The 16,754-nt window shown below is 35.9% G+C and overlaps 1 protein-coding gene across 1 annotated transcript in view; it reads left to right on the top strand.

The window, feature by feature from the left end:
- The window catches only part of MKLN1 (muskelin 1, intracellular mediator containing kelch motifs), a 173,691-nt gene that overhangs the window by 37,363 nt on the left and 119,574 nt on the right, over positions 1–16,754 (top strand). Inside the window, exon 2 of the mRNA XM_008574054.1 lies at positions 9,296–9,365. Within this exon, the coding sequence (XP_008572276.1) occupies positions 9,296–9,365 (70 nt within the window). The remainder of the gene's footprint in view (positions 1–9,295; positions 9,366–16,754) is intronic.

Genomic DNA, 16,754 nt, shown 5'->3' with positions numbered 1-16,754 from the left:
ATACTATTTCTCCTTCATTTCGAAGGATAGCCTTGCTGGGTAAAGTATTCTTGGCTGGTAATTTTTGTCCTTTAGTATTTTGGATATATCTTCCCATTCTTTTCTGGCTTTTAGGGTTTGTGATGAAAAGTCTGATGTTAGTCTGATTGGGGCTCCCTTATATGTGACTTGCTGCTTCTTTCTTGCAGCTTTTAGGATTCTCTCTTTGTCTTTGAGTTTTGCCAGTTTGACTATAATGTGTCTTGGAGAGGACCTTTTTGGGTTGAATATGTTTGGGGATCTTTGGGCCTCCTGAATCTGAAGATCTGTGACTTTCCCTATACCTGGGAAGTTTTCTGCTATTATTTTATTGTCTTTGTTTTCAATGCCATTTCCTTTTTCCTCCCCTGCTGGAATACCCACGATTTGCATATTTGAGCACTTAAGGTTGTTGGTTATCTCTCTTAGATTTTCTTCAATTTTTAAAATTCTTTTTTCTGGTCCTCCTGTGTTAGTTCAAACAGCTTGTCTTCAAGGTCAGAAATTCTCTCTTTCTCTTGTTCTAGGCTGCTGGTTAGATTCTCTGTTGTGTTTTCTATTTTATTGAATGAATCCTTCAGCTCCACAAGCTCTGCTACATTCTTTTTCTGGGCATTGATTTCTTTGTACATTTCTTCTTTCAGGTCCTGTATATATTTTTTTGATTTTGTTGTGTTGTCTAACTGAGTTCTCTTGTAGCTCATTTAGTTTCCTTAGAATTGTTGTCCAAAATTTCTTGTCAGTCATTTCAAGGACTTCGTCTTCTGTAGGATCTAGAGCTTGAGAGTTATTATTTTCGTTTGGTGATGTTCTTTCTTGATTTTTCATATTTCTGGTATCTTTCCTTTGGTGTTTAGTCATTGTGGCAGGGGGTATCACAGTCCACTTGTTCCACCCTGATGTCTGGCCTGGATCCTGAAGGGACCACCAATTCTGGGCAGTGGGGAGTAGTCTAGGCTGATGGTCCTGTGGAGCCTGCTTGTTCTGGCATGGCTGGCTTGGGGCTTGTGGGCCTGGTGGCTCTTGGGCCTCTCTGGGCAGCAGGGACTGACCTGGGCTCGGGTTCCCATAGCGCCTGCCTTTTCTGCCATGGCTGACTCAGGGCGTGTGGGCCCAGCAGCTGTTGAGCCTTACTAAGCCTTACTCTATCACCTTTCCAAAGACAGAGAAATAGAAAAGAAATTTTAAAAGGCTTATTATCTCTTAAAATTTTTATTTCATTTCATTTTTTTATTTTTATTTATTTAAATTTGGGGGGTTTTTATTATTTAAAAAATTTTTTAAAGAAAATTTAATTTTGTTAATATTATTTTTTACATTTTAGGATGTTGTGGAGCAGTTGGGAGAAGAGGGAGAGGGGAAATGGGAAGTAAATGGGATGGTAGGAGGAGGAAAGAGGGGCAGGATTGAGGCCTGTGGCACCGCCTTCATTCCCACAGGGGAGACTGGGGGGCTTCCGGCGGTGGCTTGGTCATTGCTGGGCTGGGTACAGATGTCAGGGGGGTGTGGTAAAAGCCCTCACTCCCCACTGTCCCAGCTCAGGAACCCCGGGCCCTTCTTGCTGCAATTTGATGGTGACTGGGCTGGTTGTACATGTTGGGGGCGTGGCTGAGACCCGAGGCTCCACGCTACCCGGGGTTGGGAGAGTCTGGGGCACTTCCTATGGCAACTTGGTCATCACTGCTGGGCTGGCTGTGAGTGTCGGGGAGGCGTGGCTGAGGCCTTCGGCTCCCCACTGCCCCAGCTTAGGAGACTCCCCGGCACTTCCTGCAGCAGCTTGGTTCGTTGCAGCTGGGCTGGCTTTGGGTGTCGGGGGGGGCATGGCCGAGACCCTCGGCCCCCCACTGCCCCAGCTTGGGAGAGCCCAAGGTGCTTTCTGCAGTGTCTTGGTGGTTGCTGCTGGGCTGGCTGTGGGTGCCAGGGGTGTGTGGCCAAGGCCCAAGGCCCCTCACTGCCCCGGGTAGGGAGAACCAGGGGCACTTCCTGCGGCAGGTCAGTGGACACTGCTGGACTGACTGCGTGTGTTGTGGGGGCATGGCCGAGGCCCTCGTCCCCCTCCCTCAGGATTGGTTGTGGGTGTCAGGGGGCATTGCTGAGGCCCCTGGCCCTCCCCCTTTTCTGGCTTGTTAGCTCAGGGGACTTCCAATCCTTCTAGGTGTTCGAGGTGTTCTTTGGTGAAATGAGACCTCTACTAGTTAATATAAAACTTTGTCTTTGGTTGTGGGTACTTTGTTTTTTCTTTTATTTCTGTGTTCTCGCCATTTAAACTCTGCATTGGAACTAATTTGTTATCCTTTGCTTACTTCTAAAGTGGGGGAACTTCCTGTGGGGACTAGTACTTGAGCTCTGCGGTTGAGCTAAATTGCTGGTTTACTGCTGATTCCCTAGGGAAGGCTTTTTGTGCAGCTTAGGTTTTAATGGTTGACTTTATAGGTACTTCCTGCTCTTGAGAGATCTGGTGCACCTGGGTTGTGTAGAAACTCTGGTCTGGGCCTGAGTCTTTTCATCAAACTGCACCCCATGCAATTCTATATTCCTGAGCAGTCTCCTTTGAGTGGTTCTTTGTTGAGTGGGGTGCAGATTAGGTGTCCTTGCTGTGCCCCAGTGTTCCCCTGGTGGGCCTGTCTCCCCCACTGCCCATTCTGCAAACATTTCCCATGGGACGGGCCATATGCTGGTCCCTCGCCATAACTCACCAGCCTCTGAGTGGCTCCTTTTTTTTAGTTGTTGTGGTTCTTCACTCCTATGTGGGTCCATAGGAACCCTATTGATGGTCTTGCTGGCCTGGGGGCCACCATGGCCCTCTTCTCCCCTGCTGCCTCCAAGCAACTTCATCCAAAGGACACAGCAGTGGCTTTTGCCAGCTCCTGCTCCGTGCTCTCAACAGGTCCTGCCTGGACGTGGCCAGGGCTCAAAACTGTCAGAGTGCTAGGTGAAAGAATGTACATTTAAAATTTTAATAGATGTTACAAGTTTACTTTCTGTAAAGACTTGGGTAATGCACATGTTCACCTTTTCTCCCTGATTTACTGATAATTAGGGGTTAATTTAATCAGTTTGATGAGTGAAAAAGGATATCTTACTATTTGTTTTTCCCTAAGACAAACAATACACAGGAGATTTTGAGAAAAAAATTTTTTCTTTGTCTTTGTTTAATGGCCATTTGGATGACTCTCCAGTGACTTGCATTCTTCTCATTTTCCATTCTGTTCATCTTATTCTCATTAAATGTAACAATATTTTGCATATTTTGGATATGAATTTTTATTAGCCATAAACATTTTTTGTCGAACTAATGGTCTCCTGCATTTTTAGTTGTATTTTTTACAAGATAAAATTTGAAAGTTTTTATATAATCAAGTAGCTGTTTTTTCTTTTACAATTTCTGTATTTCTTGGCAAAAAGATCTCCCCAAAACTTCAGGATATTGGTCGATATATTTTTTCCCTAGGATTTTTATATATATATATATATACACACACATATATTTAAATCTTTAATTTGGATTTTTTACTTGATATTAGAGGTTAGTTTATTTTCTTGTGATGTATATTCAGTTGTGTAAGTATCATATAATAAATGAACTGTCATTTCCCAGGGAATTAAAATATTATCATGATCAAATATTAAATTTCCATCTACACTGGGCTCAATTTCTGCATTTTTACTTCTCTGAGCTTGTTCCTATACCAGTCCCTTCTGTTTTTAATTATAGAGGATTTAAAGTGACTTTTTAAAAATATTTTTTTTATTTTTTAAGCTTTATTCTATTTTTTAAAAGTGTTTTAAAAGTTTGTAAGATGATTTCCTATTTTATAACTTTTCTTGGCTCTCTTCGTATATTTATTATTCCATACAAACTTTTTGTATTGTGTATTCTTGATAAAGTTTCCCATTCCCTATGTAGTTGGCAGTTCAGCATTCTTTGTCTTGTGGCTCTTGATATGCCATATCCTATGTTTTTAGTTCTCTGTGGGTCACCAGGAGACAACTCTCAGCAATAGATATCCTCAGCTGAGAGGGCAAGTTCTTCTCACCATCAGGACAGGTTAGCTCTCTCTGTTGAAGCTTTTTGTGGGGTAGCGAAACTAGCAGATTGTCACAGTAATGCTCATGCCGTTGATGCCTTTCTCTTGGGGAGAGAGTTACCCCATGGATCTCAAGGTTCTTCTAGGGCCAGCTTTTGTCAGGATTCTTAAAAGTTCTGATTGTGACCTCTGTCACCTGCTGGGGTTAGGAGAGGTACTTAAGTAGTTGGCTTACTGTTTGGGACTGGAGATCAGCAGGAATATTTTCAATCTTCATCTTTCCAAACCCCGTTAGGCTAACTTCACTCTGATTCTGGTCTGAATTTTGTTTCTTTTTATTTTCATTTCAACTTAGTATGAGCTTTTTTTTTTTTTTTCCTTTTTGTCTTTTTTACTGACCGGTAATGGGATCGCAACCCTCGGTGTCGCGCCTGCACCGCGCTCAGCCAGTGAGCGGGAACCAGTCTCCACATGGGATCTGAACCCTCGGCGGGAGCGCCGCCACACTCCCAAGCGGCGCACTCTCCAGTGCGCCACCAGGCCGGCCCAGTATGAGCTTTAAGTTGTAGATAACCAGTGGGATTAATATACTGTATGCTTTAGTTGATCCACGTTAATTGTTTTCTTTTTAGTGCTATATGTTTATGTGTTCATATCATTATCAGATATTTATTAAGCACCTTGTATGTAGCAATATTTAGGCATATTCATGTGAAGATGAATACCACTTAGTCCTGTTTTCTCAGCAGCATTTTGCATAGTTTTTCACTTCTTTCTTCCTAAAATAATACTTTCTTCACTTGACATCCACACTTTCAAAGTTTTCATTTTCTTTATCTTTGGCTCTCTTCAGTCTCCTTTGCTTGATCCTTCTCATCTGTGCCCCCTAGATGACGGACCCCCAGAGCTTAGTCCTTATGCCTGTCTTCCGCAGCTCCATTTCATTCTCTTCCATTTCACTCAGTATCACAGCTTTAAATAGCATTGATATGCTCATGTCTGTAAAGATATGTATTTTATTCAGCCCTGGTATTTCCTTTGAATTTCAGCCTCAGATGCAACTGCCATATCTGCAGTGGGCTGTCTAATAGGCATTTCAAAATTCAGAAGATCCAAACATATTGTGACTGTTCTCCCTCCCTCCCCCCTGACTTTGCATTTAGTGGACCGTCTGCTCATTTTTCATATTATGACATGGCTAGCTCCCTCATGTTATTCAGGTCTGTTTTCTCCTTTTACTTTATTTTTCTTCGTAATACCATTATTCCTTAATCATTACCTTGATGTTGTATAGATGTTTATTAATTTTACAGGTGCTGAGAGGTGTAGATCTCTTACTACAATTTTTAAAAATCAGTTTCTTCTCATACTTACTGTGGTTTTTGTTTTGTTTTGTTTGATTAATTATAGTTCACAAGTTATGTCATCATTATGGCTTGAACTCTATTATATAGTTATTGTTCTCATCCAGTTAATACTTTTTGCATTGCTTTCCCTCTAGCTTTACAAAGTTTGCATCTACTTTATATATCTTTTATCTGCCATGGATCACTTGGTTATTATATGTGTGCCTTTAGGTAGATAGTAATGTAATTTAGTCACCCAATCTAAAGGGTATTTTACTGTGTTATTTTAGGCCATTCATTTGTATGGCTGTATTGATGCTTGGTGTTAATATTGTAATTTTATTTAAAATGTTCTGTTTTTAATGTTTTCTGCTTTTATTTAATCTTTTATTTCTTTTTGCTCTGTTTTTGTTGTTGTTGTTGATTTTTCTGTCCCAAATAATTTAGAAGATATGTTGATTGTTTTTATTTCTATTTCTGTTTAATTTTAAACTTAAATAGTTTTCTCAAATCTGTTTTTTCTTTGTATCAACTTCAGAAACATTATTTCTTCCTAGGAACTCTGAAAGATGAAGGAATTAGCCTTACTTAATGCTTTCTGATCTCCTCTTTAAGTTTATTATACTTTGTGATTTTTGTGGTCCAGATTTATCATAGATATAACGTATTAGGTTTTCTTTCATGCTTTATGACACTGGTCAGTGTGATTCTTAAAAAAATCTTGGTTGCTTAGCTTTAGTTTTTAACTATACTACAATCTATAAATTATACTACACAGTTCGTATCTTCATTCTGTGTTTTGTAATTCATTCTTGGGGGAAAAATCATTCTCTTTTTCTGATTACAAAAGGAATTTGTGTTAATTTAGAAAATTTGAAAAAATACAAAAAAAGCCCAAAGAAGGAACAAAAAAATCACTTGTAATCTCACTCTTGAGAACTACGTTAACTTTGTATATGTTCTTTGTTTTTTCTCCCTGAATATAAATATTATTACTTATAACACTTGATTTCTCACATACACGAGTATATTATAAACCACTTTTCCCCTTCACTTACTACAAGGGTATTTCCAGCAGTTAGTGGAAAAATAGAATTCAAAGATAATTTGAATCTTTCCATGAACTTTTTGAAGTGCCTTTAATGAAAATTTCAATGTCTTTAATGAACATTTTCCAATGACGTTAAAGTCAGGCTATACAATACATTATCATTACATGGTGTTCTGTAACATAGGTATGTCATAATTTAGTCCCCTGTTGTTAGACAATTAGGCTGTTTGCAGTTTGCTCTTATAAATAGTGCTATGATGAATGTAGATGATTTACATTCCCTAGATTATTTTTTAGGTTAAGTTCCAAGAAGTGAAATGATTCTGAGGCTGTTTAGTATGATGATTAAGGCTTTGTAGTCAGACTGCCCTGGGTTCAAATCCTTATTTAGGTGTGTATTTTTAGGCAATTAATTTATCTGTCTGTTTTTAATCTGTACTTTGAAGACAATAGTTTATAATTGGAAAGCACTTAAAACAGTGCCTGGGATTCGGACACATTGTGATTGTCGTGATTGTTGTCATCATCATTATTTTTATTTAAAGGATATGCATATTTGAAATGTTTTTAATATATTTATATTAACTTTCTTTACATCTATTTGCATTTCTACTAGTGAAACATGAGAGTACCATTTTATCAGCTCTGGCCAACAACTGACGTTATAATTTCAAACTGTGTTTTTTTGAGGGTGTGGGTCCTATTTTACAGGGACAATACTCATATATCTTTGTTTAAATCTCTAATTTTTCATTATTGATTTTGAATGTTTGGTTTTTGCCCATTTTCATATGGGGTATTTATATGTATAATTTATTTACTCATTTATAAAATACCCTCTCTGTGCCAGGCATAGATCTAACTTTTTAAGAATATACTTTTTATTTCAGAATAACTTTAGATTTACAGAAAATTTGCAAAGATAGTAGAGAGTTCCTGTATGCCCCTTACCCAGTTTCTCCTATTGCTGATATCTTACATGACGATGGTACATTTGTCACAACTAAGATACCAACATTAGTATATTAACTATTAACTAAACTTCACATTTTGTTTAGATTTCACTAGTTTTCCCACAATTGTCTTCTCTGATCCAGGATCCCATCCAAAATAGCACATTATGTTTAGTTGTCAGGTTTTCTTACTTTCCTCTGGTCTGTGACAGTTTCTCAGTCTTTTCTAGTTTTTTATTATACTGAGAGTTTGGAGGAGTACTGGTTATGTATTTTGTTGAATGCTCCTCAATTTGGGTTTGTCTGATGTTTTTCTCATGGTTGGACTGGGGCTATTTATATCAGAATAGACACACTGATATTTATTTTATAGTTTAGGTTATAATCCAGTGCTACATTCTTTATTTTATTGCTTAAATTTTTTCAGCTTTGGCCAGCCATTCTTTAATTCTTTCAGGTTGGCTTCTTTGTGTCACTTTGACATGACCCATCCTTTTTTTTTTTTTCCTGAGAATGTCTTTCTGGTACAAGATGTTCTAAGTTTTTCTCTTGTGTTCTTTTGCCTAGTCATAGAATCAGCCATTTCTCCTAGAATTCTTGTCTTCTTTTATTGGAGGATGTATGTAGAAACCAAGATCTGGGCACTTGCTGTTTGTGCTCATGGCTACTGGTGAGGCACTGCTTCCTGTCCCTCTCAGTGGACAGAACTAGGAAATACTATTTGTGTGTGTATCTGTGCGTGCCAAGTTAAGCACCAGTTCACGTTGATGTCTCTGATTCTAATCCAATCCAGTACCATAGGGTTCATTCTGACCTTCCTTCCCTTGCTTATCTGTAACTTCCCACTTCAAAAGTGAGTATCCAGACTCCCACATTTACCATCCACTTAGTTGTTTGTTCAACCCCAGTATACATGTGTGACAGAATTAACCCATATCACCATGCAAAACAACTTTACCAAGTAAAGTATTGTGTTTATGTATAGTTCTGTTTGTCTTTAGCCTTACAGTTTCCAGTGAAAGCACCATCTTCTAAAGTAACAAGTATATCAGTTCCTTTCTTAACTCATAGTTCTGCTTTTTTTTGTCTTTTGTCTTTTGTCTTTTTCTGTGTCCGGCAACGGATCGCAACCCTCAGTGTTGCCCCCGTACCGGACCGGGGACCGGCAACGGGATTGCAACCCTTGGTGTTGCTCCCGCGCCTCGCTCAGCCAGTGAGCGGGAACCGGTCTGTATGTGGGATCCGAACCCTCGGGCGGGAGCGCCGCCGCGCTTCCCAAGCGGCGCACTTATCCAGTGCGCCACCGGGCCGGCCCCCATAGTTCTGCTTTTGATGGTATGCTTAAAAGTCTTTCTTGATCCAAATATTGATTTTATATACATATATAATTTTATATATATATTTTTTCATATAATACATATATTATTTTATATATATAATAGATAGGTTATATACAATGCATGTATAATAGATATGTTATATATAATGTAACAATATTATTGTATGCAAATAATAGTATAATACAGAATATATATAATATGTATGTGTGGCATTTTATTTATTTTTAGGTACTTTATTGCTTTGTTTTTACATTAAATTCTTAGATATATCTGAAGTTCGTTTTGTCACTTAGTGTGAAGTTGAACTCTTTCTTTTTAAACAAAAGTTGCCTTATGCTTTTCTCCATTGTTTGAAACACCACCTTTATCATATTTTAAAATCTTAAATATGCTAGAGAGTTTCTGTGCTGCTTATTCCATTTCATTTTCTATTCTTTTCAAGTTCCAAACATGTAAGTTTATGATAATTTCAGCATCTGACAGGTTATTCCTCATTTTGCCTATTCATGTTCATTCGTTCTTTTAATTAATTACTACAATTTCCTTTTCTTTATTTCAGGAATATTTTAGTGGATAAACCAAATGACCAATCCTCAAGATGGTCTTCAGAGAGCAACTATCCTCCCCAGGTAAGATTACATGTATGCCTTTAAATGGGCACTTATTCAATTGATATCAGTTACCTGGAATCCCTGCAGTCTTTGAGACTGCGAAGTAATTTTTTATTTCTTCTTTTTTTGTTTGTTTAAATTTTGGAAGAATTTTTATTTCATAGATAAATGCATTCTGGGATTTGATGAAATAAATCATAGACCTTTACTCCTTTTTCCCAGAACATTTAAAATCTAATTTATATTTTTTTCTGAATTACTAATAATGTGAAACTAAGTTTCTTGATACCTTACGAGGAAAATGTTAGCTAAGAAGAACTTGTAAGGACACTGTTGCTGTTCTGATCTGAGTAGAGACTGTGACCTCTGTTTGATTTACACTCAAGTCGTTCCACTTAGACTCAAGTCATTCCATAAATGTTTAAGGAAGTATTAGTAAATTGAACTTTGATTCAATGACTCAGTGACTGCCTTATGGGGAAAATGAACTTAATATAGTTTATTTGTTATTTTCCTAAAATAGCATACTTAGATGTGTCAGGACCATGAGCTAAATTCCTTTTCCCTGACAAGTGATGTCTGATGTTGTCTGAATTTAAAAATAATCCTTCTTTCAGTTATACACTTTCAGCATTACTATGTACAAGGTGCACTTATTGTGTCTGTATCCCTGAGGAAATTAATGCTCTGATAGGTAAAGCAGATGAGTAAACAAGCTTGCTTACTTTATCTTCTTATTCTAGTGTAATTCAGGGAAACCTAGTCTCCATACTTATTTTTTCCTTTTGTGTATGTATTTTTGCTGTTTGCATACTTACTTGCATCACCTGGTATTTACATGTTTTATTCCAAAATACATGTCTGAAGAATATATACTTATAATTTTATATACAACATAAAGAATAAAACAAATAACCTGTTTCTTTATCAACCATCTTTAGAAATGGAAAATGACCACAACCTTTTTGAAGCCTCCTGTGAATCCCCTTATATCTGTCCTCTAACACCTCACAAGTAACTATTATTTCATGTTTTAGTAAGCATTTTCTTAACAGTATTATATATTTATGTATAAATGCCCTATGATTTAGTTTTTCTGGCTTTGGCTTTATATAAATAAGCTATAAATTGGTTTACTTGTAAATCAATCTTCTGTGATTTGCTTTTTTTACTTAATGTTATGATGATGTTTGTTAATGTTGTTGTGTGTAACTATAGTTTGTTCATTTTCACTGCTGTATAGTATTTTTGTATATGAATATGCCAAAATGTGTGTATTCATTTTGCTTTTGATAGGCATTTGCGTTTTTTACAATTTTTTGATATTATGAAACAGGCTACAAAAAAAAAAAAAGAAAAAAGAAAAAGAAACCGGCTACTGTGAACATTCTTATACACTGTCTCCTGGTACATAAGAGTTTCTTTAGTGTATATACCTTGAGTTGAATTGCTGACTCATAGGTCAGGTATGTGTATATTCAACTTTATCAGGTAATACAAAGCTGTTTTACAGAGTAGCTGCATAATTTATACTCTCACTGGCAGTGTGTGGAAGTTGCTGTTGCATCACATTCTCTTCATCACTTCTATGGCTGAGTTTTAGATTTGCCATCCGGTGGAAGTTTCATTTTAACTCACTAGGGTTTTAATTTGCTTTTTCCTGTTTGCATTCAAGCCTCTTTGCATATGCTAATTGCTTACGTTTTGTTTTTAATCATGTTAATCTTGATTCACTTTTTCATTTTACTTAATTTGTGTGCTCGGGTTTTGGTGTGTTTGTCTTGTTCAGTTTTTATTTCTTATTAATTCTTATTAATTATTTCTCATTAATTAATCTTCTTAACTTATTTTTATGTTATAACTGAAACTATGATAATTTTCTTACTGTGAGATTCCCTTTATTACTGGGCTATATTTTGAAGGCAGTAGAATTTATTATTTTTTAAACTTATTTGCTTATTTATTCATTTGAAAATTATTTAGTAAGCACCCATGGGGTGCTGTACTGGGAATACAGTATGAATTAAATTTTGTCTTTCCTCTTAGTGAGCCAAGAAATACCCAGAATCAATTAGTATTCAAAATAAGTCATAGAATAGAAGTTATCTAAAAGTTTTTATAAGTAATAAGGACTAATATATCATGGAAATGAATAAGATGGGTTCATTTTTTTCCACTGTAATTACTACCAAATATGACTTAGGTTCCATGTGGCCAGTCTCAAAGTACAGCAGTCTTGCCAGAAAAAAAGTAATTGAAAGAAATTTCAATTTTATTTAGTTTTATGAGAAACTGCCATGTTGGATGGAATGGGTATAGTTTTAGTATATGGCAAAGAATCTTGCACTCCTAGGGGTTTTGAGCTATAATACTTATTTCTAACTCTTGATCTGAAAGCTGCTAAAAGGGCTGGATTAAAAAAAATACATGTGCATAAAGTTTATGAAAGCTGGGACCCTAAAGTGATTCATTCTTAGGATAAGGATGAAATAGAAGAAATACCTACGTCTGGGAATCTGTGGGGAGAATTGCATTGGCACTGAATAGAGGAGGACAAAATGAAGAGGGAAAACCCATTTCTGAGAGGTCATAGTTATGTATTGGTCTTTTTTCACATTTGGTACTCAAATTCTCAATACCTGGCTATTTATGAACTTCATGGTATGATTTTAAAGTGATTGTGGATGAGTAGTGCTCTTAAGGTTCTCAGCAGAAGCAAATGCAGATTCTCTCTAGAGATAGTTACCTTCATCTCTAAACCTCAGGTGGTCTCCACAAATCATTGTTCAAGGAAAGTGAGTAGTACACACTCAGACATAAGCGTACTGGGAAACAAGATACAGAAAGAACTAGCAGAAACAATAGACAGCAGAAACTTGCGAAAATCTTAGATATGGGAATTAAAAGTACTAAAAGATATTGGAATTAAACTACTTATTGTATTTAAAGAAATAAAAGGTATCTGCAAGGAATAGGAAACTGTAAAAAGTAATCTAGCAGATTTGAAAAAGAACCAAATGAAACTTATATAAATGAAAAATATAATAACACAAATCAATTTTGACCAACCTTCCCTCTAAGGACAGATAGAAAAGATGAAATAGAAATGAAGTAGGAAAAAAAAAAAAACGAAAAGTATTTTTGAAGGTAGTGGATTGATAACAAGGTAGTAAAGAGATATGGGGCCAAGATTTAGTGGAAAATGGGAACCTGGAGAGGAGAACCACTTTGGGGGTCCCTTTTCCAGCTGAATATCTTGATTCCTAAAGAAGTGCTAAGAGGTTGAGAAGCTGAACAGCACTTTTGGCAAACTCTTGGGGCCAGGGAGACAAAGATTAGAAGCTAGAGCCTTGAGTGTGGTCGAGTAGACTCCCCATGCTCTGGATTAAGATCCTGGAGCTATGTCTGAGGGGTGAAGAAGAACCATAAATAATCTGGCCCTCACAGAGAGGGTATCCTAGTTGCATAGTATCTCAGTCCTTGATATTGGATTAAAATAATCAAGAGTTGGTGATATCCCTAGCAGTGAGCCTGTAGCAGAAGATATACTTCTTTGTAGGAAACTAACATCTTAGGCTTCTAGTTATTTTTAGTTTTTCATATTTGGTATCCATCAAAAATAGGGCTTACAGATAATGGGATACAGGTTTTAAAATATGTGCCCTGACTGTGTTTAAAGGAAAAAAGGAGGTGAAAATCAGTATTGAAAATTTTGGCAGAAAACTGGAAATTATAAAAAAGAACCAAAATAGAAATGAAAAATAACAATAACCAAAATTGCAAACTGCAATTATGAGGATAAAATAAAAATGTATGCAAAAACACTTTCTAAAATATAATATGCTTTATGTAAAGCGGCAGTATAATTGTTGGTAGATATTATTGAGAAAATAATTATTACCAGTGATATTAATATGGCAGATACAAAAAATTATTCTCTTTTTTAGTTTATTCTAATAATAAGCTACTATGTGACCTACTTATTTCAGATCACTTAAGAGGGAACTCATGATATATAAATTAGTTCTTCTATTTAATTTTGGTTAAAGAGAAACCTTATTTCATGGATTGTTGGGAATTATCTGTATTTCTCTGTATTTATTTTGAGTTCTGAATTTTTCCTGTGATCATATGGTTATTATAAGGGTTGGGATGTATGTACTAGCTACTTTGCTGCCCTAAAACTATAGCAAGTATAGTTTTGGTTTCACACACAATTGATTCTGGTTATTCACAGTAGTTCCCTTCCATCAAAGTGCCATGAACAGTGAATTAGTAGATACTGAACCGTTGCTCCTAGGGAAATACAGAGTTAGGTTCCTGTGAGCCTTTAGTCACAACATTTTCATCAACTGATGAATTGTTTTATGTGTGTTTCTGTTTAAAGACACCTTATTTAATATATTTTTTGGTTGATTAACATTGAACTCACAGCCAAAACACTCCAACTAATATCTGAATGAAGTTTATACAACACATATATTTTTTCCATAAGGCACATCATGGCCTTCTTGTGCTTAGGAGCACTAGACAGCACTTCAGCACTACCCTTGGGGATTATTTTAAACAGCAAAATCACCAAAGGAAAACACAAAAATATGAAAAATGTGGCACTAAATAGACTGTGAATAGGACACTTGTTTATAGTGTGAGAGCTAAAACAAGAAGGCAGAGAGTGTTTGACCTCAGCTAGGAGTGTCTTAATGTAAGAAATGTTAATTAGGTTTAGTACATTCAGCTGTGTCCGCTCTAAAAGTACATTTAGCTCAATACTAAATGCTTTGGAGGTAGGAACTTATTTTATAGCTCCATGGCTCCCTTTCAAGTGATCATGTGCTTCACACCAGAGTTTGCTTCTGTTCACTCAGGTATTGTGAACCTTCAGGTATTTGCTTTTTCTTTTAGAGGTGTTTTATTTTTTAGCCTGTAGGTTGAGAGACATTTATAAGAATGATAACACCCAATGCTTTAAGGATTTGCGAAGAAGAAGCATACACATCTTCTGGTGAAAATTTGAATTATTATAGGCTTTCGGAAATGTAATCTGGCAAGGGCTATTGATATGGAAAAGTATACCTGTCCTACCCCTGCTGGTTCTTCCCAGGACTCTACCTTTTAAAAGCGTCAATATGTAAGGATGTTAGATGTTACATAAATATTTAATGCAGTAGTTTCTGAGTGATATAAATCTGGTGGGGGGAAAAAAGAATACCTATCTACAAGGGAATGCTAGAATACATCTTTCATATTGTCAGCCATTTAAATAAGATGAATGAGCTTTATATCAGTTGAGTTGGGAAGATTTCCACTGTAAAGTGAGAAAAGCAAGATGCAGAGGAGCATCTACAGTATGATTCTATTATTGCTACCTGAATAATGACTCTCCCTCCCTTGGCAATATGTATGTATGTATATCTGTATGTATTTATATTTGCAATTGATGCAGTGAATCCAGATCAAGATGTTAATGGGTATATACCTGGTTGTTAACAGAACAATTGTTTTCTTTTAAAAAGTTAATCCCATTAAAAAACATGTATGGTTTTTCACCTGTGTAAAATATGTGCTTGTGTGTGTGCATAGAGAGTTAAGTTAAATTATTCTCAAAGTGGTGTTGGTAGTGTTATCTCAGAAAGGTGGAATTCAGTGATTTTTTTAATTCCTTTTAAATTTCTTTTTTATGCTTTTATATCCTTTTTGATACTCATTTTCAATTAGCATTTATAATTTGTATAAACTAACACATTAAAGACATTTTCATTATGGTAGGGGGCACATATTTTGAGACCTAATGAGAAAACATAGCTGTTAATTCTAGGTCATCTGTACTGGTAGGAAATAAATGTAGCATGAATGAAAACCCGATAAATGCTTTAAGATAGTAATTTCACCCTTCTCCCACATCAAGTATGTTTTATAGGAGTTACTGATATTGCCATGGAAAACGTGTCTTTCAAGATAACTGGTGAAAACTCTAGGGTTGTTTAAAATGTACAGGCAGTTACAGATGTCTTGATAATTGCTTTTAAAAAAGATTTAATCGTAACTCTTCTACTGCGATTATAAGCTCCTTCCAAGATAGTTTAAGTAAAAATATGATATTAGGTAATATTTTTTGTTTCCTGGGTACAGAGAGGACAGTTAAAATTGTTTAACAAACAGCTGGCATTCTGCTTTTGTCTAGTCTAATAAGCAGATCAAAGAAACCTTAGTGATTATTTAATACAGTTGGTGTGTGAGAGTGTGTGTGTGTTGTATGCTTTAGCTTTTGTAATACACTCAGGTTATTCTTTATCTGATGAATCATGACAAGAATGTTAAAGGAATAAGAGTTACTTGCAAAGTGAGAAAGGAAATATAGGAAAATATGTGCATTTCAATTAATTTCTGTCTGTGGAACCAGGATACTAGTAAACTTATGAAAATTTGTGGTGTTTTGTCAAAGTTTGTGGAAAGAGTATTTTATAATACATTTTTAATTGATATAATTTTCTTATAGTGAAATTCGTGAACCTTAAGTATACAGTATCCAATTTGAAAAGTGAATACAATATATTCATACCCCTATCAAGATATAAAGTATTTCCATTACTCCAAAAAAGATTTTTTTCTGCCCCTTGCCAGTGAATCCCTAACTCTCCCACCCTCCACCCAGAGGCAACCACTGGATTTCTTTTGCCGTTGGTTGGTTTTGCCAGTTCTAAAATTTAATATAAATGGAGTCATATGAGTGTGTGCGCGTGCATGTTTGTATACTCTTTTGTATATAGATGTTTGTGCTCAGTATGTTTTTTAATGTTTATCCATGTTGCCACATGCATCGATATTTCATCTCTTTACATTGCAGAATACCATTTCATTGTGTGGTTGCACCACAGTTTGTTTATCCATTCTCCTGGTTATGGACATTTGTATTGTTTCAGGTTTTGGTGATTGAGAATAAAGCTTATATAAATATTCTTTTGTAAGATTTAAAACATAATATATATTTTCATTTATTTTGGGTAAATATCTAGAAGTAGGATTGCCGCATCATAAGGTGTTAACATTTTATTTATTTATTTTTAATTTAATTTTATTTTGTCAATATTCAATGTGGTTGATTATTGTGGCTAACTACTGAAACCTCCCTCCCTTCTTCTTCTCCCCCCTCCCTCCCAACACTGTCCTTTCTGTTCGTTTGTCATGTCAGCATCAAGGAATTGTAATTGTTGTGTCTTCTTCCCTCCCCCCAGGTTATTTGTGTATTTATTTATTTATTTTTAGCTTCCACAAATAAGTGAGAACATGTGATATTTCTCTTTCTGTGCCTGACTCATTTCACTTATTATAATTCTCTCTAGGTCCATCCATATTGTTGCAAATGGCACTATTTCATTCTTTTTTATAGCAGAGTAGTATTCCATT

This window comes from Galeopterus variegatus, unplaced genomic scaffold, assembly GCF_000696425.1.
Source record: "Galeopterus variegatus unplaced genomic scaffold, G_variegatus-3.0.2 Scaffold992, whole genome shotgun sequence".
Taxonomy (NCBI): domain Eukaryota; kingdom Metazoa; phylum Chordata; class Mammalia; order Dermoptera; family Cynocephalidae; genus Galeopterus; species Galeopterus variegatus.
Note: the sequence above shows the minus strand (reverse complement) of the source record. Positions and strands in the feature narration are given on the sequence as shown.